The sequence below is a fragment of the Coturnix japonica genome, chromosome 2 (genome assembly GCF_054131305.1).
Source record: "Coturnix japonica strain WE chromosome 2, WE-NBRP24, whole genome shotgun sequence".
Lineage (NCBI taxonomy): Eukaryota > Metazoa > Chordata > Aves > Galliformes > Phasianidae > Coturnix > Coturnix japonica.
The window spans coordinates 96,677,737-96,705,711 of record NC_140664.1 but is presented as its reverse complement, the minus strand read 5'-3'; the positions used below and the strand labels follow the sequence as shown (position 1 = coordinate 96,705,711).

At 36.8% G+C, this 27,975-nt stretch overlaps 1 protein-coding gene across 2 annotated transcripts; it reads right to left on the bottom strand.

Annotated features, from left to right (window-relative positions):
- Positions 1 to 330: 330 nt before the first annotated feature.
- Positions 331 to 27,975, bottom strand: ANLN (anillin, actin binding protein). Of its 2 annotated transcripts, XM_015854230.3 has the most exons (25): positions 27,869 to 27,975; positions 23,271 to 23,424; positions 22,648 to 22,932; positions 21,921 to 22,267; positions 21,003 to 21,222; positions 20,039 to 20,232; positions 19,795 to 19,902; positions 19,190 to 19,310; positions 18,349 to 18,465; positions 17,580 to 17,806; positions 17,081 to 17,226; positions 16,642 to 16,789; positions 15,995 to 16,130; positions 15,444 to 15,623; positions 13,468 to 13,594; positions 12,794 to 12,842; positions 12,646 to 12,702; positions 11,273 to 11,311; positions 10,903 to 10,924; positions 9,845 to 9,957; positions 8,228 to 8,281; positions 6,133 to 6,219; positions 4,534 to 4,641; positions 2,090 to 2,262; positions 331 to 1,702 (listed from the first exon to the last, which is right to left on the bottom strand). In XM_015854230.3, the coding sequence occupies exons 1-25, from the start codon at positions 27,884 to 27,886 to the stop codon at positions 1,579 to 1,581; spliced, it is 3,354 nt and encodes a 1,117-aa protein (XP_015709716.2). In that variant the 5' UTR covers positions 27,887 to 27,975; the 3' UTR covers positions 331 to 1,578. The 2 variants fall into 2 exon arrangements, with proteins under 2 accessions (XP_015709716.2, XP_015709717.2); XM_015854231.3 differs by lacking the exon at positions 8,228 to 8,281.

Sequence of the window (27,975 nt, the reverse complement as noted above, 5' to 3'; positions counted from 1 at the left end):
TGTTGCTACTCCGCTGCCAAGTCCCTACAATAAGAAAAAAAGAACCATTTCTCCTTGTTGCACTTGAACTGATCGTCTCTTAGCAGCCTCTATATCCAGATGTATTATTCCAATCAGTTCATTGTAACTTCCCATAAATAGTTTGGTCTCCCACAGCAAAACTCAATGCCAGGTACCCCTGAGGCAGCACATAATCTTCCCAAATAAAGGTTTTGAGATGCATACACTGAATAGAATCCTTTCCCAAACATTGTGTGGAGTTTATCTTTCCTTCTTTACCCTTCAAACTAGTGTCTCAAATGCATAGATGACATTAAAAGTAGTTACACATAGCGTTTTATTTTTTTATTTTAAAAGGATAAAATAAATCTCAATACATAATTTGGAAATATTTGAAGACAACAGGAAAAAAAAAGTAGATTTAAAAGCAGAAGTACAAAAGTGGCAGTTTAAGATAACAGAATTTAGTGTTTCGAGTGTGAAAACACAACAGCTAAACAAATATTCCGCTGCTGCATTTGTAATAGCAGGGTAACAGGATAGTATTTCACTAAGAACAGTGATAAGCTGTGAAAATAGCAGATTTTATCTGAGTAGTTCTGGCATTTTATGATGGGTCTGTAGTAATGTTTTTATATGCAATTACAGACATTTATGGCAGGAGGAAGACCCATACTTTCTGCCAGAGTATTAGTTGGTAGATAGCAGCTTCATAATGTCTTATAGAAAAAGCTATTTTACAACCTATTCCTGGCTCTCAAATGGAGTAGAATTTATGTTTGTATGAACTGTGAGGTCCAGGAAATACTAACGTACACAACCCTAAAGCTAAATTTATTCATTTTTAATATAGCAATCCTAACAAAAATATTCAAGACCTTTCATTTCTATCAAAGTGCAATATACTGCTTACATAATTCCACACCTGTAAACAACATAGTATACACGTCATACACTTATCCATACCAGTTTGTACAAGAAACAAAAATATCCAAAACAGAAGATGCATGAGTATTGTGAATATCTCTTGTTCGGACCACAAGGATATTGTGCAAGCAAGAAATGCCTATACTGCATGCTTTAGAATAGCATTTACTATTAACTTGTATGCCTGATCATTATGAAAAAACCTTCAACACTAAATTTCCTGCTTCAGCACCTTTCTTCTTGGAGAACTCTGAACTACCCATTCTGGGAGCTGAGTTGATTTGTGTTTTCATCAGCTCCCCCCCAGCCCTGACCCCTGAAATACGATTACCTGCAATAATTTAGTTTTTCAAGAAGAGAATGTACTTAGCTACAAACACATCCCAAAAAAAGTTACATAAATATTTAGCACATTTAGAAACAGCTAATTGCTTCCTACTATGCTCAAGAGCTATGAAATAAAAGAATGAAAGTTTTAAAATCCTTAAAGTGAAACAAAAATACTGCATAACAGCCCTATATAAAGGTATGTACTCTCTCAAATTTAAAGCTTAAGTGATCCAGATGACTTTCCAGAGGTTTTTTATTTATTCCTTTTTAGTTCACATGGCCTTCTGCATAGGTATTTTCTTCGCGTTCTCCTTCCTATGATTAAAGCTTTCCAATTGGTTTGTAGCAAGCATCAGGCTGCCACATACGAAGGTCAACAAGAACTTGATTTAGCTTTTGCATCCAAAGATTACGTTCTTCTTTAGTATCAGCAGATAGCCAATTCCTAAAAAGCAAAGAATTCAATGAATGAGATATTTCCCCACCTTCCTACCTACATATTCAGAAAAAAAAAGCCAAGTTTATCTAAAGTATCCAAATGGCAAAGGAAAAAAATGAAATCAAGCATTCTAGAATTCTGCTAAGCTCACTAAACCACCTGGTATTTCTACTTCTAAGAACAAAGAACTCAGTCATCATTTCCAGAAGATTGAAGTGTGATAATAAGACAAACAGGACTGAAAGTTTAAGTGTGATCCCCAAAATCTAAACATTTAAATGAGTCCTGCATTAGCATGTCAAAATTGTAAAGCTATATTAAAACCATGACGTGAGGCAAGACAACCCCTCCCCTTCCATAAACTACATGAGGTTCATTATTTTATCCACTTACTTTGTAACACAGAGTGTGTCTCTGCATTGGCTGACAAGAGTCTCTTTATCATCTTCCCTCTGTGGCCGGACAGTTATTAGTTCAAAAGTGTTGGGACGGGCACAGAACTCCCTGTTGACAGGTTCAATCTGACGATTAGTGCAGTTAGCCAAGTTTATCCGGCCCAAAGGATGCTGAAAGTCAAGTTCACTCATCAGTAAAGAACACCACTAGGATTAACAATTCTGATCATGTTTTAATACACACACACACACATATATATATACACATACATACATATATATATATATATATATACACACAAACGTGTATGTGTATATATATATATATTTTAATGAAATCTCTCCCCCAGTAAATAGAAATATTCTACTTTCCACATTGAAAAGAGCCATAGGTGAGGCAAAATACACACAATGGAATATACCTTACCATATACAATACAGTTAATAAATCCATCCATCATCAAAGGCTTAGACTTTAGAAAGATATATTTGCACTTCTTCAAGAGAAGCTTTGCTTTTAAACTCTCAGATTCAAGAGAACTTCATAATAAAATCTAAACTGATTGAGCAAATGCTATTGAAGCCTACAGAAAGCAAGCACTTTAGGGATGCTTACATCATTCCTGTCAGAGTCTATAAGCATATGGATTCATCTTTAAACATACAACTAATGTACTTTACTGCAGAAACCATCTGCTTTAGCTCCCTCTATAGTTAATGGCTAGACACTTTTAAAGAGCATTTTAATTGTCACAGTGGTTATTCCTTTTCACTGACTATAGAGAGAGGTTCAGCTGTACACCTAAAGTTAGTTACAGTCCTCAATTCCAACTCACCACACCTACAGAACACATCACACTACAGCAACATCACAAGGAGCTCTTGAGCAAAAGACTAGAGGGAATGACTTCAAGCTGCACCAGGGGAGATTCAGGCTGGACATTAGGAAATACTAATTCTCTGAAAGAGTGGTCAGGCAGTGGAATGGGGCTGCCCAGGGAGGTGGTGGAGTCATCAACCCTGGAGGTGTTCGAGGAACATTTGGACGTTGTGTTGAGAGATGTGGTTTAGTGAGAACTACTGGTTCTGATGAGTGGATGGTTGGACTGGGTGATCCTGTGGGTCTCTTCCAACCTTGGTGATTCTATGATTCTATAAGAGCCTGCTATTTTTATTTATGTTAGGAAAAAGTATACCTAACAGAATGTGTATTCCTAACAGGCAAAAAAAGCGTCATCTTTAAAGCAATAATTGCCCAATAATGATACTTCTGAGCTAAGTCTACCATGCATTGTAGATCAGCCATGAAACATTTAAAGATAGAGTCTATCATCACTGTAGATAGTAGTCAGGTATATTCATTTATAGACCTGTATCATTCTTTTCGTATACCACTGTCACTTTAAGAAAGATAAGTCTAGAACATTTTCAAGAACAAGACAGTCTGAAAGAACACCAAAGCAGCTTTGGTGGACTAAAGAGTGTTTTCCTTGATTATCTTAATTTTTAGTTTTTCTTAATTATTATATTACAGTAGACAGATTATTTTCCTCTCTCCTGGCAAGGAAACTGAGTGCACTGATACATTTTGGCAAATATCAGCATTTGGTCTTCCTTTGTTAGCTGGAAAGAAACTAAATTCAGGCATCTGGATTGGCTCAGAAGATCTGTAAGAAACAGAGTTTGCCACAGTTCAAGGGGAAGAAGTGCTGTGCCAACAAATAAGCAAGTATTTAATGGTAAATTGCTTAAGTGAGTCAGAAAAACCCTCTTGAAAGCAGTGCTTAAAGTAACTGGAAATGTTTCGGCACACATTGCAGGAAAAGCTAAGGAGACACAAGGTTCACCTTAGTGACAGATGAACCTCTCTGATTTGGCTCATTAGCCAGACAATAACACAGGTTTATGCAAGATCCACTTAAAAACACCAATTTCAGCTATAAAAGAGAGATCCAAGAAAGCAGCAACTGCAGATAACACAGTCCATAATTACAGTTATGCTTACACAGTATAGAAAGATTGTCTAATCTCACTCTTCACTATACTGAGTGAGAAAGTTAATGTTTAGTCTAAAATTTAGGGCAACTGGATACAGCCTGCTTATTAACCTGTACAAACTTGGTCAATTTCAATTAAATAGTCTCTGCATTACTCATTTGACAAATACAGTAGGAAGTCTTAAGGCTAAAGGGTAATTGAATACAGATTTTCCACTACTTTCCTGTTCCCCAACAGATAAAACAGTCAATTTCTACTTTTGCCCTGGTTTATGCCATATTTACAAAGACGAGCCTTCCCAATTCCTTAAGGAAGCTTTAGGAGTTTGAATCTCATGCATTGCATGTCATTATCTGAAACCTAAAGTATTAGTTACTAAAAAAGATCGGCAAATAGCATAAAGTATTACAGAACTTCAGTCTAGAGCTTTATGAACAGTACTACCTTCCGCTTTTCATCATCCGGGTATGTCCAATAAGATATACAGTTTCCAGATAGCACACACCAGCGTCTATGCCATGCTCCAAACCCACTGACATCTTCAAACATAGTCTTGTAAAAAAGAAAGAAGAGTTAACATTACACTTTCAGTTCGGTCTGCACTCAACTATTTTTTTTTTCCTACAGAATGGTTGTACAAATAAAACCCTTCACTGCAGTAAACTTAAGTAGGAGAAAATGCTTACCAGGAGAGACTTCTAATAGCATACTTATTTTCCAGATAGAGTGGAAAATTGGTTTAAGCTATCACTCTCAAGACTGTAGCCTATTGCTCAAAATGCACCCATCATTGCTATTTCAGATAGATTTTTAATATTGACAACACTAAGTATTCCCATTATTTTCAGGTAGCGGAGACTAACACATTAAATATACTTTCTCAGTGGTTCACAAGCCACATAGTAGTAAAACAGAAGCTATTGTGGTTATGTATTTAAGTCATCTTGACTTACAAGTCAGGATCACAAAGTTTACGCCTGGCTATTCTGCAGGCTACACTCAGGAGTCCAAACAGTTTAAAAGAAACTAGAAAACAATCTTAAATATTTTTGATGGCAGCTTATTTCCTAGGACACAGGATTATGTTTATTACAAGGCCCTTATCGTTAATATTACAATGGAAATATTACTGTCTACCTCCTATCCTAGATTTCTCATGAACTTGTACAAAACATTTTCTTCCAACTAACTTTCATATGTTGTTTTCTTCTTTTTGTAATTTAGATTATACAACTTTACTAAGGCAGGGAGTTTCCAAACCTTCACTTTGGAAAGAAAATTAATACACACACTGTTGTCCAGGTTTCACGTATAACAGAAGTAAACAAATGCGTTTCAAAAACAGCATACAAAAACACAGGATATCAAGCACTACGAGCATGCAAAATGTTTGCTTCTAATCAGAGCTGAACAGACTTCATTAAGAAGGAGAGACAGAATTGCTTGAAAAAGAATTAGGAAAACACTAGAATAAAGATGGTTTAATGGCATGCTGAAGTATTTTCATAACATTTACTGCCATCTGCTGGATACAATCTCAACAACTCCATCTGTTAGACCTAAGTGTATTTTCCAAAGTGTATTTCCCAACTTTAGAGAGAGAACTGCTTAAGATGTCTCTAAAAGTAACTTAAGTCTGCGCATACAATGAAGTAAGCATCTTTTGCTAGAGATAATCTGTTCATATAAGAGCAAAAAAATAAATCCAATACATCTCCCAAAAAGCTTCTGGCAGTGAAATTAGAATCTTATGTCACATACAAACTATAGCAAAGGAAGTTGAACTGAAGTTTGGAATAACAGGCAAGCTGTTAACAAACAAAACATATACAAGCTAAAACATTAATAAAAGGGAAAAGTAGTAAAGACAGCTTTAATTTAGGCTGGTTTAGATGACAAACTAGAAAGGTTTTGGGGTTTGATTCAGGAAGAACAAATATTGTCACTTTTGTTAAGTTTAACTATTGCCACAAACACATATGTGAAATGAGCATATTTAGTAAGACCTGTTATTTCCAAGGAAGGAATTAGTGAATACTTTACCAAGAACCCTTTTTCCTCCACAGAAGAGTCCACTTGGCATTTTAACTTTAGATATATGTGACCTTCCAAAGGAGACAAAACAGGAACCTGCAAAAAGGTAGAACAATTGGTCATCTAATTCTGACACTCTCCAACATCTGCTCTAGAACTCAAGCAAGCCACCTGCTACCAGCATGTTAGCATTGTCTTGTTCTTAGGGCCTCCAGCCAGAAAAGAGTGGTCAGCCTCAAGCAAGACAGTAATAATCACTGACTGTTTCAAGTTCATTGAGAATGTTTGAGTGACTTTTTGCTTATTAGTTTGCTCAGGACATACAAACAAGCATGCTTCTATCTGGAAGCAACAGGCAACCCAAGCACTGTTATAAACAACACACAGCAGAGGTTCACATTCTGCAAGCTTCTGCCTCCGTTTGACATTAAGCTGCTTAGAAAACATCAAAGTGAGCTCAAAAAGTATCAGTACTTGGATGCCATAAGCACTGTTGGTAGATATTGATGTAATTGTGACTACTCAAATATTTACACAAAAAAGCCTAGAAGGGGATAAGTAATGAAAGCAGTTTTTCTTGACTAACACTCAAGGCACTGAAAGCCTGTGCTAAGTCATCTTTAACAAGATTCCAAACGCTACCTTCAGCCACTAAGCAAAGTAGATTAATCGTGTACCGGAGGCTGGCTGAGGGTAGCTCAGTTCCCAAGATGTTTGAGGAAGAACATGCAATAAAAATTAACTTTGGATTTCCCCCAGCCCCTCCGTGCACAGAATCCCAATTACAATGAGTGCTCCCATCACTACTATCAATAATAATACAATTTTAAAGAGGTCAAAAAAAAAATCACAGCCCTTCCTTTTTCTGCAGTCAAAAAGAGAAATTGCTAATTAAAAAAGAAAAGAATTCGCAGGGCACTCCGCATATGTTGCTATCTGAACAAGAAATTCTGTAATACTATGTCACTTTGGAGATGTTTGAGAAGTGTATTGGTAAAGAGCTGTGTGACAAAAAAAAGCAAAAAGGTTGTATAACAAACTAAACTTTTCAGTTATGCAGAGTGTACAACACTATTAGTAAACTTAAAAAAAAAAAAAAACAAACAAAACTCAGAACATCCTCCTATTCATATAATAAGATTGTTATATTCTAGTCAGCAATATATCCCTTTCAGGCCAAAGTGGAGTAGAAGTGAGGGAGGAGGGTGGTAGGGGAAAGCTATCAGTTGAATAAACAGCTAAATGAAGAGTCCCTGACTAGGCTAGTTTGCATTCTAGTGTGGTCATTCATGTATCTGCCATAAAAAGCAGCTTGCTGCAACAGATTATCTGAGAAGAATTTCAAGATAATCCTCAATACATTAAATGCGTCAGTTCCTTAATTTCAAGAAAGGAGAAAACATCCCTTCTTTCCCTGAGATTCAAGGACAGTTAACTACATAATGCTACTTTCAGAGACCAGAATCAATTATTTAAGTACACTATTTTATATAATTCCTAGAAACCTAATAATGCATGCTCCAAGCAAAATATTTCAATTGCAGATTTGTGCACAGATGAGAACTTCACTTTTTGATGCGCTGAGTACTTTCTAAACTTTTGTTCTCTTTAAGAAGGATTTAGTTTGAAGAGAATTAGAACTGTTCTCAGTGACAGTAAGTTGAGTTTAAGCAATATTTAGGTTGCTAGCATCTTTTACCACAGCTCCTCATCAGCAGAGTATCTGATTTTATGTTCCATGCAGTTCATAGAGAATTTGGCTTAAAGACTGCTAGTCAGGAAATTTAAGAGACTTTAATTTGATTCAAAGCCTCCCTCTAGTGATCTAGAAAGACAAGACACACACTAGTTAAGAAAAAGTCCTAAATGTTTTAAATGAACAAATTCTTGCAGCATCCTCAGCACTGTACAATACAAGAAGTACAATTCTGGTTTTAAAGGCTCCTAGCATCCTGTTGTGTTTACTTACAAGCTCTTAAAAGCTTTTTTGTTTGTCCTAAGAAGGATTTTTAAAACATGCAGAAGATCAGAGGGCAGACACATAAGCCACATGCACTAGGAAGCCAGATTCCTATTTAGTGATAAACTAAGCAATCATAGCAACCTTGTCCCGGAACATATAGCTCAACAGTTCTCTTTCCTCCCCTTCAAAATTCATCTATGGAAAAAAGAGATATGCTCAGCATTGTCAGTGTTGGGAAAAAAGAAACCTTAAGAAATAAAAAGGTTGTGGGGAACAGTTATACAGGAATAGATTTGTGTCCTTTCTACTCTGAATTTTAGAAATGCATATAAAAATGAGAGGAATGAACATCAAAACCCACTGACTTAGTAGTTGATTTCGTATCAGAACTATATGGAGTAAGTTTATAAGCTGATGTTTAGTGCAGTCAAAGGCCAAAGTAAAAGCACAAGTCTGCTGAGATCATAATTTCACAAAATCTATCCAACAAAAAGGGGGATTCTTATTCACAGTTGAAGTTCTTAGTGCCTGGAAAAAAAATAAATAAATCATGTTTTCCCTAGAAATCTAAGTGAATGTTGTGCTTGTACTCATCCTGCCCAGTGTTCCATCCTAAAGATGAATCTAAAACTGTTCAAATCTAGATTGTCAAATATAAATTAAAAGGTGATTCCCATAATTCTAAGAACAAGAGGGTTTCCAATGACTAAACCACATGCAAAATAAGACTTGAGCATAGCTCTTGCTAGGAAGAATATTTATGCTAAAGACTCCAAGTCAGTAATTATATGGCAGCAGTGCCATTCAACTATAAGTTCTCAGACAGTTTCAGAAGAGGAATCTGGATCTACATATAGAAGGTAAACCTTCTGAAAATCAAATTGAGATTATTCTGATATTTTGTTTCTAAGCTTGTGCACAAACCACTACTCTTACAATCTCATCTCTTGTCAGAAGCTCTAGTTGCAATACTATCATAAAAAGTTACTCTTAAAGAAAATACATTTTGATACTGCTATTTGAACAGATAGAGTTGCAATTCAGTACCAGCATAAACTGTAGTATCTTGTGAATTAATTTAAGCTAGTTTTAGCTTAAAATAACCTAAAATAATTTTAATAAATTTTTAAGACGTTACAAGGTTACAGTTTTCAACTAACCTAAGAATGTAGTTTTTATAACTTGTAATGCCAAGAGCCAAAGTTGTTTGGACAAAGGACTATCAACATATAACTTTAGTTGGGCAATGAAAGGAAACTCACGCTCCTATGTAAATTCATTCTGAGGTTTTAAATTGATATAAATGCAGAAAACTTTAAATACTTCTCCATCATTACAACACAGTACCTTATTTATTTATTCAATAATAAGCTATTGAACAGCTTAAGACAATAAAAGCTACAAATATTATGAAATCTATGTACACAGAGATGTCAATCGTGTACATCAGTTTTGTCAGGGACAGCAATCAGTAACCAAATGTTGACAAATTAGCTTTGCATAACCACACTGTGTACTGATCTTACAAAGAAGAAAACACCTATCATAATAGTGTGTCTTCCTTTCTGATGCATCTTAAAATGATGTTTCAGTCATTCAAAGTTAATATCAGTAAAATCACCTATGTTGTTTATACATACACGTGTACATAATTTTTGGTCTAGATTTTCTAGAATTGCAATCTTGCCTGGGAACAGTAAACTCATTCTTTTTTCTAGTGGTATTTGATTATCTTACAAACACAGCAGTCTCCATTACCTTCTCCAATGCAAATTTGGCATGTCCTACGGAAGACAACGATAGCTTGTGGGATCCGACAAGGACGAAATTAGTAGTGCGTACAGCATTAGGACCACCTGGACTGGCCATGGCTGCAGAGAAAAGTTCAAGTCAAGTGGTTACACTGCACACAACCAAGATGCAACAAGGTGTAAGTTCTATCTGTATTACTGTGCAAGTGCCCTACTTGATAAAGTGAAGCACTCTTTGCAGCATAGCCCAAAAACACATTCAGACCAATTCTTGGTACGCTCCATTCCTCCTCACTAGATCATTTCTTTTGGTAAAAGGCTTTGAAGCGTCCTCAGAGGATGAGAGAAAATACCTTAAGAGGCCTCAGGGAAAAAAAGAGCAGTCTAGGGCGTATTGCAAAGCACATATGACCTGCAATAGGAACTTGAGAAGAAGACATTTTAAGTGTTAACACTGCAGTTTTCAGAACTTGAACAGCTATTTCTCTGCACCGCATCAATAGAAACAAGCCCTGTAGCTCAGGCTCAGGAATAAGGCTAGCTGCAGCAGTTTCGTAGGCATTTCAGAGCTTGCTCATGAGATTATTATTGCTGCAGTTTGCACTAAGGCTATCTCAAGTACCTCACGTAAGTTGGACAAGTGTATAATGCATTTCAGTGATGACAGAGAAAATGAGATGCTCCTGTCCTCCTTGCCAAGTGTCAGAAACAAATACATTGTTAAAACACTACGAAGAGGCAAAATTTTACAGTCTGATCATACAATCAAGAATTTCCAAGTTTATTCCATATTAGTCTGATGTCAAAACAATTTAAGTCTTAAAATTTCTTTGAGTTCATTTTCACAGGAGAAATTTTAACTATGGGCTTTTGACACAAGATATTAGCTTTGATTCTGCAAAGAGAGCTTCCACTAATCATAGCTCAGATGTACCATGCACTAATGGTAACTAACAAATTGAAATATTTTCTCTTTATTACGCACAAGTATTATTTGTTGATACGCAGCTTTTGATAGTAATGCTGCTTATTCATCTTGGTATAATATGTTTAGATTTTGCTTACCTGGAGTAAGAAGGGTGCTTTTCTAGAAAGAGAAAAACAAAAGCTTAGTGGGAAAATAGTTGGAGAACTTCTAAGAAGACTAAGCTAGACTACAGAGAAATTAGTTTTGAAGTTTTTACATACTTAAAAACAACTAGAAAATGAATCCAAATAAACATGCACAACTATATTTTCAGTATTATTTATTTAGAGCTGTCACCAGTTTTTATGGCTTTCTTGAGATGATGCTGAAGAGTTTGGTAGAAACATGCACTGTTACAGTTTCAAGAAAGGGGCATGGAAAGCCTGATACAGATACAGGCTCACATGTTGAAATATGGCCTTTGGAAGCTACACACAGAGCTTGTAATAATATTACATTTATACTTACAGAGGTAATAGACGTTAATAATCTCTTTGGAGTGATAACCTGCAAAAAAAAATACAAGAAAATGAATGCATTTGGATTTCAAGTTACTGTAACCATTCATTACTTTACCATGAAAACAATATTTTCAAGACTTAGCATTTAAATTAATTTTAAATAGATACTAGCTCTTGTTATAAGTCCTTGCTTATTGAACCCGGACTCAACACAACATCTCCGAATGCAGAGCATGCACTTGAAAAAGCAACCTTAGAACATTTTTCTTTCCTGTAATAAGTAAATACAACTTGCTAAAAATAGATTATAACAGCACAAGTATAGAGCCAGTATTCAGCTTGTTGTATATTACCTATATCTTCATGTGAAAGTACCAAAGTTTAAAAACAGATAATATATTAAAAGTCAGAATTATACATGTGTCTGTTCTTGAACCTGAAAGATGAAAGCAATTACAAGAAGCTATTAGCCCTGTGTTAGCAACTTAGAATGCCACAAAAACATTTAGTTAGAAAGCCAAATCCTAGACTATTTAACTAGTCTTATTGGGGGATAACATGAGAGTATGTTTTCACTACACAAAATGAAAATAAAGATTTTGAAAGGAATCACTATTTCTATTCTCCAGTACAAGATTTAAGAATTTATCCCATTACATTTGAATAACACTCAAGTTTTTTTTTTGTTTGTTTGTTTTTTCAGACTGACAGATATCTTTAAAAGAAGGAAATAGGACCTAAAACAGGCAATCAGTGCACACCCAACTATTGGAATGGCAAATGAAAAACACCTCTACAAAGCCTGTTTAGCTTGTTTAGGGCTAACAAAACCCTAATAAAGCACAAACACTTGAAATGTGCATGTTATTCATGTTTAAATGTTTTCTTCCAAAAGATTATTAAAACATTTCCTTTAAAAATAAGCAACTATTGCTTTTCCTTTACATTAAGAAGAAAAAAGTGTTATAGATGATCAATAGAGCTTTAGGATCAACAGAACTTCAGGGCAGGGGATCCTGATTTGTGGATTTTAGGTAAACTGGAGAACAAGAAAACTAAATCACCATATATATTTAATACCTTATGTATATATTTAATACCCTGTATTTTGCAGAACTATTAAAGAATTCTCCTTCGTTTTGTCCCCAGGTATATTTTAGACCTTAAGTTCTACATGTCCAAACTACTAATAGTTGCAGGACTGCATAATTCATCTGTTTTTGCAGATGTTCTTAGAACAAGAGTAGCAAAAGCAGGTAACAGATTGTTTTAAACTGTTAGTCCATTCTTCCTGAAAACTAGTCTTCTAGGTACGGGATTTAAGAATTTATCCCATTACCCTCTTGAAATACAACACAATGAGTTCTGTGTTCCATTTACCTTAGATTTATTTGCCTTCTTCTTTTTATCAGTGCCTGGAGCTTCTTTTCTCTGCACCTATAGGGCAAAAAGGCATTAAGAAGGTACAACACATCATTCTCCCTTACACATCCTCTTGACAGGGACCAATACAGGGAGCAATACATACCAAACTGTAGACTTCTATATTTATTTCAAAGTCATTTGATACATCATGCCTAAAAGGAATGAATGGGAAAAACATGTTAAGCCACAGACTGCAGAAAACATGTTTTTTTCTTTGTTTTTTTTTTGCTGCTGTGAGTCACGATCCCTAAAATTCACCAAGGAACAGATAAGAACACATAGGTTCTACTCAAAAGAATCTTAGCCATGATGCTTACTAATAGCTAGTATTTCTAGAATACAGACTGCTTTTTCCAGTCTTTATTCAGAAGACTTGACAAATCAAACATTCATTTGAACATCTTTTTAGCTAGCATTTGAGAATTAATTTTCATTTTTACAATACTCCCTCCCTACCCCCTTCAATACACCAAACCCAAATAGCTATATGAAGTGTTAATTGCTGCAAAAGAGCTCTAAGGAAAAGTAATTCATCTGTCATTACAGTTATTTCAGGAGAGAGAAATAGAAAAAGCAACAGACAAATTAGCTTGTGGCATAAATCTAGATATCCTTTTTAAAAGTACATTCTGGCTATTTCTTAAAATGAGATGATCTCACTCAATTTGTTTGCAGAATAAGGCATTTTTATATGAAGATTTTCAGTAACATTTCCATACATGATCCACCACCAGAGATAGTATAAGTTCCAGATTAGCATTTTATACTTATACTTACATAGTAAATGTTGTAGTAAAAGTAAGAGCATCTCCATTCAGGGAACTGGCAGTACTTGCTAATGGAGTTGCAACCATGTTTTCTGCTCCAGATCTCAGTATTATCACATAGTAGTAGTTTGCTGCTTCTGTAAATGTATTTCAGACATACATTTTCTTTATTCAAGAGTTGCTCAAGCATCTAGAAGTCCTCCAGTAATGCATTACTATTAAATGTGCCTGTCTAACCCAATTTAAACACTTGTGTTAGTCAAGATTTGCCTACAAACTTATTCTGAATGCAATTCTTTTTTCCCCTATGGTATGCCATTGGTAGAATCATCTCCACATAAATCACAAGTGCTTTAGTGTCTGGAACTTTTCAGGCCAGACCTATGCTACCCAGTGCATGAGACAAAAGAGAATGAACTTGCAATCAGACTCAACAATTAACTAGGTTCCTTATCCTCTAGGCCTACCAGCTTAGCAATACATCAGCTTCTGCTATTGCCCATCTTTTTTTTCTCTCCTCCCATCCTCTGAGTGAATTGATACCGAGACAACTTATTTCCTTGACTTTTCACATAATAGGGAGAAAAAAGAAAAGCCACCACCACAAGAGCACATTTCAATAGCATCAGATATTTGAATGTTTAGAGTATCTGCAGCAAGTTGATAAGCAGTAAGACAAAAGTAATTTAACATTAAATCATGTTAAAAACAAAACTTTAGTTGCTCTGTAGTAAAGTCTCAGCCTTTGCAATAACTGGCCTAAAGTCCAGTAAGCACTGATTCATAGCCTTTATATTTGATGCTCTCTTCAGAGCTAAAAGTGATTTCCAGAGTTTGTTCTGGTGCACAGTAGCAAATACTGCACTTCCAGAACATAATTCCTAAGACTAGGAATATTTAGCCATTTCTTCATACAATTTGGTTACAGGAATTACTGACAAAAACTAAGTAATTTTGTATTAAACAAGCTTATAAAACAAGAAGTCTGTTTACATGGATCTCTCTTATACAACCAGAACCATAACATATCAAGAGATTAAACTATGTCAAGTGTTTCTATTCTTACTCTTGGTTATATAAACATTTTATGTCCTTCCTAGAATACATCTGAAGATATTAAAACTTAATTTACATTTTGCGGTACAGTTAAAAAAGAAAAAAAAGGCTGCATATGCATTCAGTAACAGTAGTTTTGGAACAGAGATTAAACAAGGACTGCTCAGTGACTTTTTGCCCTTACATTTTAGTGAGGTAAAAAGAAAGAACCTGTCAGAATTATCCAGCTACAATGAAAATTTGTGATAATGTTTAAAAATAGCACTGGTTATTGTGGGCTTGCAGATTCTTGTAAACAATCATTTGAGAAAGGAACTTACTATGTTCCTGGCTGTCTCTAGACCCAGAGATATTTCCAGATACCACAAAAGAAACTACTTGACATGAATGCTTTAATGATTTAAGTATGACAGCTTAATAGATGCCCAGTATTTATATATAGAATCATAGAATTGCTCAGGTTGGAAAAGACCTTCACGATCATCAAGTCCATCTGCAACCTAACCACACTACCTGAACTCTAACAACCCTGAACACCACATCCAAACAGTTTGTAGGAATGAGGTGTTGAAAGAAAAGTGATGCTATTACCATTTCAGAATGACACAAAAGTCAGAATTTACATAGTGATATTTAGTAGTAGACTTGCATACATGAAAAAAGTCCAAGGTAGGAAGGGATAGACCTGAGACAAAATTTTACTTCCTTCCAAATAAGTTACAGAGAACATGGAAATATTTTATTCTAAGCTTGGCCTGGTTAGGTCATTCAAGTTTCTTGAACATCACAAGAAAAAGGATACTGCTAAAAAAGACCAAAGAAATAGCAAAAGCCAACAAGGAGTAAACTATAATATAGATGTATCAAGGGAGGGAAGGAGAATAGCAAAACAGCAATGGAAGGGGTATAACTTTTAGTTGCTACTTTTACCTGGTTTTTGAACTGTACCACAAACAAAGTCTGCTTTTAGAGGTAGACGCATTTCTGAAATAGAAACAGATCCCCTGGTTGGAGTAAACTCAGAAGACGTTGAAGCAGCTTTATTTCTTTTAAGAGGTCCCTCAATCTTCAGTTTATTTAATTCTTCCAATAAAGCAGTCCTCTTTTCAGCTGTGTAGAGAAATTAATGAACATAATAGTAATTAGGTACAAGTAGTACTAAACATAAGCATTGAGATGCTGTGGGTTTTGTTTTGGGTTTGGTTGACTTTGGTTTGTTTTTTAGTTTTTGGGTTTTTTTTTGTCTTTGTTTTTTTGCCATAGGTATGTAAAATACAACATAAGCACTAATCAACTTCCAGAGTAGTAGGAATATCTGGGACAAGAAAGGTACCAAAAAAAGTTCTCCTGTTTTCCAGAAGGAAGAACTGTAAGTTGACAGGTACAAAGTAATATTGTAAAAACAATCACAAGAGCATGTAATACAAATCCTCACAAAGTGTTCGTGCTGTAAAGAATCAGAATTAGATCTAAAAACCTACTTGCAAGGAGAAGTAGTCTCTCTGCTTCTGCTTCCTCCTGTGACCCTTTTCCATGTTCCTCATCAAAACAGCAGTTCAGAGCTTGGCTGGCTTGGTAAATCACTGTCTGCTGCATGTTGATCTCATTATTCAGCTCCTAGAGTAAGTTAGATAGTAAACTACAAAAAGTCTTACAGTTCAACCTTATTTCTGCAATTATTCCTTATTCCAGCACAACTTTTTCTACCTCAAAGATAATTTAAATGTGACAGGGAGTGAATGGCTTCAGTGTTTACATGCTTCATATCCAGTCTAGCCTTCACCACTGCAAGCAGCAGCTAACCAGAAATTCAACAGTATTGGTGATGAGGCAGCAGCAAAGATCAGAATGTTGCTTACAGAGTGTGCTTGTAAATCCCATCTAATTCAGCAGCAGAAATGAAATATACCTCCCCATGTCCTGTTCAAAGCAACATCTTGTGTTCTCTCTCTAGAATGACCCAATCAGAAGATGTATTAGTACAATGTGACTTGAGTTATTACATACTGTTAGATGTTTATGTTAGAACTGCAAAATCAGTTTAAGTAGTACATTAATGTGTGTGGTCATCTGCAGGATGAACTAGGCACAGGAATAGGAAAACTCTTTTTAAAAGTATGTTACATACCTGCATCTTCTTTTTGATATTGACTTGATCATATGGACCATTCTTTTTCATTTCCAGTTTGGAAGCAACATCTTCTTTGCGAACAATGACTTGCTTTATGGAAGGACGATCTGTTTCTTTAAATCTTTGAGATCTATATGCATCAACACTTAAAACGGAAAACTGGGTTAAAAAGTGTTTTTCAAGCATATCAAGATTTATTTACATATCATTCATTAATTCTTTCCATCTTGATGTTAAAATAAAAGCACTCTTTGATACATTTTAAGTTTAGACAACACAACATAGCGGCAGCATTTGGTAAAGGCTGACAGTTCCAAAAAGAACTGCTGCTTTTGTAGTTTAAGTAGTACATTTATTTAGAAGAATTTAAAAGAAAAAAGAAGAGCCACGCCACATTCTTAGTTTGTGCACTCAAGAGAATCTTTGAGTTTATTACCTATATGGGAGGCTGCGATCTTCTGACAGAGAGCTCATACTGTCTCCAGATTCTGCCTTCGGGATTTTAGTCCTTTGGAACTTATCAGACTTCTGACTTACATCACTGACACTGCTATCCTCACCAACGGAAGGAGAAACAAAGACCTGGCAAAAAGATGTTGGATCATAAGTAACATGGAGAGATGTTTGAAATACATTTCCTTTTATGTTTATTTGTTTTGTGATTACAGTGCAAGTAATAGAACTATATATTAATATTTGATTTTACAGGACCTTGTTTAATGTAGCATCTGACATGCAATATTTATTTCTAGAGGCAGAAAAAAAAAAAACAAAAAAAAACTTCAGAAACTTCAACTTAAGTTTCCATTAGAAAAATGTTCTTTGTAACTTCAGTTTTTGACCAGGTATCACAATATACTAGAATGTCACACTATTCACAAGCAAACAGCTTTCTACAGTAAAGTCATCCTTCCCTATCTCCCAAGGGCTCTCACCTCTGGACCAACAGATTCCACTAGAGGGGTTAACAGAGACATTGATGAAATATTTAGTGACTGTTCCTGCTCATCATCATCACTTTCTCCTTCCAGGCTCATGCTCATTTCCTTCTTCAGCTTTTCTATGTCCGGACCATCCTCTTGAAGAATTTCAAAAATTTCATTTATCACTTTTGAGCTATTCATTTCATCACCAGCCTTCATTTCAGCTTCACATTCTTCATCTGAAAGGTGATGTTTTATAAATATTAGTAGCACCTAAACTAAATGTTTGTTTATATAACAACACTGAAGAGTCGACAGACAAGCCAGCCACTTCTGCTTTTCAAGTAATGTTATTAAAAAGTGCTTATTATAGTCAGGCACACTAGAATCCTGAAGTATATTTCCATCCTTACTTTAATATGCAGTATATGGGATAAAAGTCTAAGCGATACAGGGAGACAATACAAAGAGGCATATGTTAGACAAGTTTCAACACTTCAGCTTACGCAAGTCTGAAACTGAAGTTTCTCACAGAGCATCCATTTCTCTCCTTTCCCAATAAAGTTTTTTATCAGTTTTAATATTTCTTGAAGACTTAACATTGAGAGAAGAATTATAAATGAAAGCTTCCTAACTTGTTTTATATGAATCAGATTACAAAGCAAATACATGAGTGTCAGCAGGATATACAGTCAATTCATTATTCAGTCTTGAAGGATATTAACGCTACTGGACAAGTGGGAACAGATAGCTAAGCACAATAAAATAAATCAATACAAACCATTTGGTTTCTTAGCAAGTTGTTCAAGTTTTGACGTAGGCATCGGTTCTACAGGGCTCTTCGGCTGAGTGACTGTCAGAGAGCTGGATTTATCAGCCTCTTCACATTTAGGAGCATCTAAGAATTTAATTTTAAAAAAAAAGTCAATGAAGACATGCTATACCTCTGATTTTATTTACTTCTTTCACAGCATTATTTCAGAAGATGGCTAATATAGCTGACAATTTACAAAATTTACAAAAGTGCAGCCACTTGAGCAAAAAGTGGAATTAAACAGAAAACACAACATCCAAACCCACTCTAAGAGAAGCATATCATCCTGCATTTATAGAAGCACATTTGAGAGTCTATTTGACCATAAAGTATATAAAGAGTATTTGAAAAAGTTCACTCTGCTTTCAGAGAACTGAAGGCTCTTCGAATCCCTGAATATTAGATAGGACATCACAGGTATAACAAACCCTTTCACATCCCCTACTGTAAGAATGTAATACTGTAAGAATACAAGGGGACACTGATGAGGGAAGTGTTCGTGTAAATTTGGTAAACTCAAATACAGTATGAACTAAGTCTGTAGCTGATTGTTTTCACACACTCACTCTATAGTCAGCATACATGAAAATACAAAACACCGGTAAACTTACTGAGAAACAGGCAATCTGTCTTGCCAATACTTCAAGTAGCAGAGTATTATATGAGAAAATTTAGACAAACCAGCAATCAAATAAGGGTGTACTGAGGTCCAGTTGTAAACAAAAGTGCTACTAGCCTTTTTGTCCATTTATGAACACCAAGGGCAGTGCTGTCCTATATTAGCCACAGGCCAAAAACAAGTTCTCACCTGAAGATTCTACAGTGGGAGACTCTGCTGGCCTGTCACCTGCTGGTATGTCCTCTGCTGATCTAGAAGTAGTAGTATCTGAACGAGGAGAACGTTTTGGACTACCCTGAGATGGGTCATCCTGTTAAAACCAAAAGCATAATACATTCAGGTGGTAACATTCAAAGAGTCTAAAAAAAGGTCAGCTACCCATCCAGTATTAAGGAGGATTCTGTTTATGCAAGACTGTCAGCTGAAGTACCAAGTTAGAATGGTTATAATAAATTTTAGAAGTCGGCAGGGATTGAGAGAGAGAAAGAATATTCGTACATAAGAAATAAGCATACTTGCTTCTTGCATAAGAATATAGGAAGTAGCACAATAACTGTCATCAAAAACTAAACCAATCAGCTCTAGTCAGTATCAATTGTAACTGATTCTGTACAGAAAAATCCAATACTTCATTAATAATTATACAAGCTACTTGAGAAGCAGTCTTGCATAGCCTAGGTATTTACAAACCTTATAGATTCTCATCTTTTACCTACAGTTGTGCCAAAACACCCTTGTTCAAAACATGTTAAAGCAATTCACACACCCTTTAACACATGGAGTTAACATATTACCATTTTAGCTTCTGGAAGTTTTCTCTTAGAACTTTCACTTCTCTCTGCGCTCCACAGATTGCCCCTATCGAATCGGCCACGAATGCATGCAAGTTCTCGTTCACGTTCCTATGCAAATAAAGGGGAATAGGGGAAAAGTTGATAGCTTTAAGATGTCAATACACTACAAACTAATTAGGTAGGGAAAGAACAATAAGAATCTTCACGGACCTTATAAGCAAGCTATGAATTTAGCAAGTCATACCTGCTTAAGCTGAAGCACTAAAGTGGCAGTAGAGGAATTTTCATTTTGTTTGAGAAGCTTTTCCTGGATTGTCCTTGTATTTGGGGTGACGACGGGCGTTCTATACCCTGGAGTATTCGTAGAAGGACTCCGTGCACTATGCTCTTGACAGCGCTCTCCAAAACGTTCCAGGAAGGTCTTAGTTCCTGATCCCCCTACAAGATGAATTATTTTGCTTTAAAGGCAGTTCTCAAACAGAAAAATTACACTGCAATTTTAGATCTCATTGAAGGTTCTTAATGAAGCAATTAAGATGCCTCCTTTACAACTCACTGTTACACTTTATACAAACTTAACCTGAAGTGCAAATCACTGCTGTAACAGTACACTGAAGATATTAAAGCAGTAAATCAGAGCAAACAGATGCCCTCCTCTTTACAAAGACCACACGTGATCCTGTTCATTATTCCAATTGGTTTGCTTTTTAAACATTTCTCACTTGGATCTTTCATCTAAATGAACGTTCTAGTACATAAGGGAGAGACACTGTTTGGAATCCACCATACTTTATCATTAAAAAGATACTACACACTTACATGGCCTTCAAGACTGGAAGCACTTTTTGACTTTTAACATATTCAGGCTCTTTTTTTAATACATAATATTTATTAGATATAAATCTTAGCCAACAATGTGAAATACACTTTCAAAAGCCTGTCATCAACTGATATTAACAGCATACTTTCCAGACAGAACTGTTAGGGTGGTTTCACTCTCAGGGGTTACTAAAAGTAAATTCAAAAAACACTCTTGCAAAATATAGAAGCCATATAACAGAATTATCAGAGGCTTCTTCAAGGAATAATTTAGAGCAAGAAATACACATTATGCAACATGTTACTGTAACTTAGCTAGCATATAGTTTTCAACATAAGTGATTTCATTGACAATTCTTTGAACTCACTGAAGCTGAAGTACAGCTTACCTGGTGTTGTGGGTTTATCCTTAGGTTCAGGTTGCACATGTGTTCCTCTGACTGTCTCTTCTTTGGACTGAACCAACTGAGACAAAGTTGATTGTACCGTCTGTGCACGTTTATCAGTTTTCTGAGGGCTGCAGGGATTCTCTGTTAGCTGTTGTGGTACTTTAGATTCCTTAGAAGCAGGTGCAGTACTGCTTGAGGATTGTGTTAAATTATTTGGATCCTTAAGAAGAGAAAAAGGAATAACGTTAAACTGAAACTGTGCAACGTTAGTCATTCTCTCAAGAGAAAATGAATGAAAACACTATTTGTAGAACATACTATAAAACATTCCACCAAAACAGAAAGAACTGACAAACCAGTGTTATGAGCTATTTATAGCACCCTAATCCAATGTTTCAAATTGTTTCAATATTGGATTCAACGTGTTTTTGTCAGGTAGCTTCCCATGTTTCCCTAAACCAGATAGGACACACAGATTATTGCCATTTCCTAAGTGGCATAAATGGAACAACTATCATCTGGTACTATTAATTTCAGCATTCTGATTCCATTTTTAGTCAGCGTTAATATTCAGAGTTTCAGTCAGCTGACTATGTTACAGAGTAAAATCCAAAAGGGTTATCACTTTAAAGAATCTGTTTCCAATAATCAAAAGACAGCAAAGGATTACTTTAACATCAATTACAAGACATATATACATTCATCTTCAAGTCTCAAGGAATTCTAAACTGTGTCAGGTCTGCTACTTAAAAAAACAACACAAGTTGTCATCAAACAAAAATAGAAAATGAACTAAGATTACTCACACTAAATCTTTAGATTTGTTACCAGTGTTCAGATTATTAAACTGGTATGAATTAACTCTCGTCCCCCCAATACTTAAATTGATCTTCCATCAGCAAATAATCAGACACTCACCGCTCCCTTTGAGTTTGCTGGTTTATTAATAGAAGCCTCAACAAGCCTTTGAGAACAGGATGCAGCTTCCTGCTTTACACTGCTACTATTGATTCTAGCAGATGCTCCACTTGTAGTGGACAATTTGGATAAACAAGTAGTGCCAGGCTGTTCTTGTGCATTGTTTTGCTTTGCAGATGGATGACTTAGGTCATCTTCCCAGGAGCCAATTGTAGCTGCAAGGTTAGCTAAACGGCCCCTTCTCCCAATGGGGGTACCACTTGCCAGATCATTAGTTGCCTGCTTAGGTGGAGAAACAGGCAGATCTTTTGACTGGAGGGGAGACAGACGAGCACATTCAGAGGGATCTGGAAAAGAGAACACAATCTTCTTAACAAAATATATTGCGATGTATTTGAATTTTGCTCTATTGTGAGTTTATCAACAGTTAGATGATCTGACTCAGTGTCTTCAGGGCAAGTTAAATTAAAGCTTGTTGAAAAAGCAACACAGTCTTGACCAAGTAGTTTACTAGGTTGACACAACTGCTGTGGTGAGCAAGGCTTTATGCTAAAAGGCACATAACACTCTGTTACAGTCAGTTTAATCATTTTAGGCTAATTCCAGTGCTGTCTACAAAACTTCTGTACAAAGAAATTAGCAACATCTCGCCAAAAAAATCATCTGCTAGCATACCCTATAATCAATGCAAACACTGCAGCAGTATTATTCAGCAAGTAATACACACCCTCACTATCCCAGCAGCGTCGCTGTTCTGCCAGTTTCTGCATACGTGTTTTGACTGAAAGGGTAGCAGGAGTTTCTGACTTGGTGCTTGTTTTTCCTTTCTCAAGTGGTTGAGCTGGTAAAGTCTTGTTACACACAGTTCCACGCAACTCTGAATTCATCACAGGAGAACGGTGGCTTTGGGAACTTGAAGGAATAGGCTGTGTGTTCTCTATAGTAGAAGCTTCAGTCTCTATATTATTGGAGCAGCGTCTCTTTGATGGTGACGGTTTAGTACTAGGTTTTGCTGCACAAGTCAGAGTATTCAAACAAATTAGTATTCTAACAGTCTCAAACATCCTCAGAAAAGTACAAAACTGCAGTGAAAAGTTATGATATATGAATAACCAGCCCTAATTCTACCAATTACAAGGCACTATCTTAGGCATTAGGCAATCATCTAAAGCTTACTAATCATTAAGAGCATCTGCTCACAGATAAGGGTAAACACTAAACACACCCAGTCTTAGAGGACTGGGTAATGCACCCATTGCTATTTACTTTAGGATAAACTTTGAGAGGTTTTCACAAGCCATCCAAACAACAAGAAAAAAATGGAACAAAACCAACATTTTTGTAGGATACCTTCTTCATCAGGAAGAGCTGCCTGGTTACCAGTCTCTAACAGAGGCTCTCTGACCCTCTTGGTCTGCGCTGCAAGTCTCGCTCCCAAAGTCGATCGCTCGGCCATTTTCTTCTGCAGGTTCTCCCGCCTGGCACGGGTTCGTTCAAGTAGTTTCTGACAGGTCCATAAATCACATATTAGTATACACTTCAGTGTGTTAACAATAACAATTCAAAATCAAAATATTTGAAGGTTTACCATAATGAGTACGTACCGAAAGCAACAATACCAGAAACATATAACGATGACTGCACTAAGACAAATATGTCTCTCAAAAGTTGATAACTGATCTACTGTAATGCAATGCTATAGAAACATTTAAAGCTTGACTTTGATTGGTTACCCCTCCTCCTCCTGAAAACAGGAAAAACATGTTTTTCTATACTGTCAACTACTCGGTTTTTCTGTCTTCCCTTTTTCTCTCACTGCAGTAACTCCTGAACTCCATGCTTCTGATTCACCATTGCAATACACACAGCTTCTCCTATTTTCAGGAAGTTAGATGCATTCAGATAAAAGATAGCTCATGCTGTAGCAAATTCCAAGCCACCTTCTTGCTATCTGGCTGGTTAGTTCACGTTTGCAGAGTATCTTTAGATCATTTTGCCTATTGGACAGATAACAGGTTCCTACATTTCCTTCACAGGGACGCTGATTCAATTCTTATCACCTAGACACAGACTTCTATGGAAATTGCTGAAACAGTGAAGTTTGAGACATCTACTTTAATATCAAACACCAGATGAAGCTACCCAATAAATTACAAAGTTCCAGTCGCTGGCTTTCTAAGAAAAAAAATCACATAGAGAGATATAAGCAATGCCAAAAAATGTTGGGGGGTGAGGGGGGAAATGTATATAAATACTGAGCCTGAAGTCTTCAGAAACATCAGATAGTAGACATTTCTTCCCTGAATCACCACATGATAATCCTAAGTTACCAAGTCTAACTAGTGAGCTCTTGACCTGCTGCTGAAGACTTTCAAGACACCCAATTGTCACTGTCCTTGTATTAAAAAATAAGTTAGTGATCCCAAAGCGTTCATAAGTAAAATAATAACTCAACAAATTAAATCCATGTTGTTAGAGTACAAAAAAGTAGCTACTGCAGCATCAAAACCAAAAGTGAACTTCTGTTCAGCAAGATTAACTGGTGAGGAACTGATGTGTTAATTGTTCAAATACAGAGACAATTTATCACTAACTTGAACAGCAAAAAAAACAAGAACACGTAAAGAGGTATCAGTTAACCTTTCTTTATCAAGTCCTCTCATTCCCTAACTTTGGGGAATTTGAATAGTATAATTATACTGTATGTGAAATGGTTGTTTCAATGGATGTTCTACACTAATAGAACGTGATTCTGTACAGCATCCAAGTCTGAAGTAACTTTTTTTAATGCTGCATTCATAAATCAAGACCACATTTTAACCACACAAAGAACCACTAACTATTAATTACTGTTTTAAGGCACTTTGAAACAAGAAAAAATGGTGTGATTGAACCAATGACCTGTAGCGGGAAGCATATCAACTGCGCTTGTTTGGTACATAAATTATTGGGAGAACTGTGCCAGCCATCATCTGTCCTGTCACACAGCAATTAAATACACATTTCACATTTTTAACTGTCTGAGGCTGAAGTCTCAAACAATGTTTCATTGTAGGGAAACACAGGACAAATGGAACGTCAGTCCCAACAATTCTTTGTCAAAGTACAAATGCCGCTTCTCTGACTTCCATGGAAGAGAAGTTAGTGGGGAAAAAAAATCTCTTAAAATGGTCATATGAAGTGCCTGGAATGCCTTCCCTATGAGTTGCATCCCAGTGGTGTCCACAGGCCAGTTTCCTTATTCCAAACCCCAAAAAACAGAGCTATAAAGCATTCAGATTATACATATAATATACACATTTTAAGTTGATTTGTATAACTGTTCTTCTTGTGCAAATTCAAGTGCGTTGTCTAGACAATATTCCTACAGTTCTATTCAAACGCAGTCACATTCCTGTCTGTTTTGTAACAACTGGACTAACAAATGGGATGTCATTTCACAGGAATGCACGCCTCTGTTGTTGAGCTCCAGCTCCTACTGGCTTTTTCCATGCAACCGCCACAATTCAAACTGCTATTACACATGATGACTCAGCCAGCTACCAGAACTTGAGGCTCACTTTTAAGTTCATCATAGGTGTTCATTACTAATAGTACATTCTCCACACATTCCAGTAACAGCCAACATTTCAAAGTAGGATGTGCCTATTTCATTTTATCTAGGAACTGGAAAACAACTAAGCCGCACTTAGAGGATCATGGCTTACATGCAAGAGCACATTATACAATCAGAAAACACCTTCCTGCTTTATGTGTTGGACAGTCTTGCTTTAGAAATAGCATGTGTTAAGTTACATACAGAAGCGTCCTTAATCTTGGAGAAGACACACAGGTCCTTGAGTGATTACAAGAACTTGTTGCTACTACCCTGCTTTACCAGCAGAATGAGCAAGTTTCTGTGACACTGAAAGAACGAACTGTCTTAGAACAGTTTCATTTGAAAGCATTGAAATCACTGAATCTTGCCGCAGTATCTATATAAATTAACTGAGACAAAAGCCAAGTGATCAGCAAACAGGTAATGCCAGGTTACATTTGAATTAATGCTGCTTTACCTAAGCAACATTTATAATGTCTCACCAGTTCCCTGAAAGCAACATAAGAGTTATTAACAAATGTTACCTGCAAACAGCTAAACTAATAAAGGTGATATTTAAAAGAAATTAGAATTAGGACATAAATATAGCAGGTGATAATAAAGCTCCATTCAATAAAAGTCCTTTTTGAGAAAAGATACCATGTTTGATATCTGAAATTGACATCTGAAATCCTGATGCATTAACACTGGTCAGATTTTTATACAGCAGGTATCCTCCGCAGCACAAGCATTAATGGCAAAGCAATACATCCCTGGCACTGCAACACCAGCAAATACTTCAATGAAGTTTACACTAAGGAGTGGCCCCTGAGCTGGTCACAGCTTTTCAAAGTCAGTTAACTATACAGAGGGCGTGTTGAGGTTGGAATATTTCCCAATGTGCAAAACCATTTTCAACTTGCTCCAGTACTGTGGACTTGAGGTTTATTTAAGACTAGTCTCATCATGTCACCCACTACCAATTAAGGAAGGAGCTTTTAGATGTTTACACTTTGCAAGCCTTACATGGGAGTAGCATTAATCTGCCTTACATGCAAATCAGTATCTCACATGTGACTTCTTGATGTTGGTTCTTGCAGTCCTCCCCTGCTACAGGCACCTGATTTATTTATAAGACGCCTATTTGAAATATAGATTATTCTTTCCTCCTTGATAAAGCAACATACATGATAAATATTTTCTTAACTTTCCTTTTTTAACGATTAGCTTTGTGGGTTTGTTTTCTTTTTTAATTAATTCAGGCTTTGGTTAAACAGAGTGTGCATTAAAGAGAGCCAGCAGGTCAAAGGACACAGTCCTCTCTGCCTACTCTGCCTTGATGCAGCCACATCTGGAATACTGGGACCAGTTCTGGGCTGCCCAGTTCAAAAAAAGACAGAAATCTCCTTGAAAGATCCCAGCCAAGAACTGGAACACAGAAAGTTTTACACACATACGCAGAACTTCTTTATAGTGTGGGTGACAGAGCACAGGAACAGGCTGTCCAAAGAGGATGTGGAGACCCATCCAGACACCTACTTGTGCAACCTACTGTAGGGAACCCACTTTACAAGAGGTTGGACTCTACGATCTCTGGAGCTCCCTTCCAACCTCCACCATTCTGTAATCCTGTGTGTACTCAAAAGCATTTATATTATGGTATTTCTTAAAGTCATTATAAGCTCCGTGGCTTTCTATCTATCTCACATAAAAGCAGAGTACAGCGCAGCACCCTTTAGAAGCCTTCAACACTCAGATTCAAGTCAGATAGTTCCATTTGTGTCATTGCAATTATGCCCCATTAAAAAAAAAAAAAAAAAAAAAAAGAGGAACTGTGCCTGCAAAGGAAAGTGACTAATCACAAAAGGCGGGCATGTAAAGAGGATATGTTTGTATTAGGCGGTCAGTGCTGCGGGGAAGACTGAAGCCTGCCCTTAGCTAGCAGGACACAATGTATCAGTACCACTCCCACCACCTACCCGCTCTGCAGGAAAATCTTATCTGTCAGAGGCATGTGGAAAGCAAACAGCACTGGGAAATGCACTCAAGTATGTACCCAGCTTAGAAAAGGGCCTCCCTTTCACCGACTCCTGCGTGAATAACCCCTCTGTCCTCTCTGGGAAGAGACCAGGGACCCCACGAGCACCGGAGCGGCTGCAACACGGGGAGCTGGGGCACGCTACAAGAGCATGCACCCCACAATAAGGCAGAAGGGAACAGCGGGCCGCTCACAGCTCTTAGCAAAGCGAGAGAGAAGCCGTAAGGCAGCCCGGCTCCCCAAACCACCCCCCGCCTGCCCCCCGACTTCCACCCCGCCAGCTCGCCCCCAGCCCTGAGGACTAAAGCCCCCAGCACGGGGCCGGGTTCCCACCTCAGTGAAGGGATCCATGGCGGCCGCTCCAGCCGCTGCCTCACACCGCGCCGGGAGCAGCACAAACCACCACCCCAACCGCTACGGGGATTTGAATTTCAGCGCCC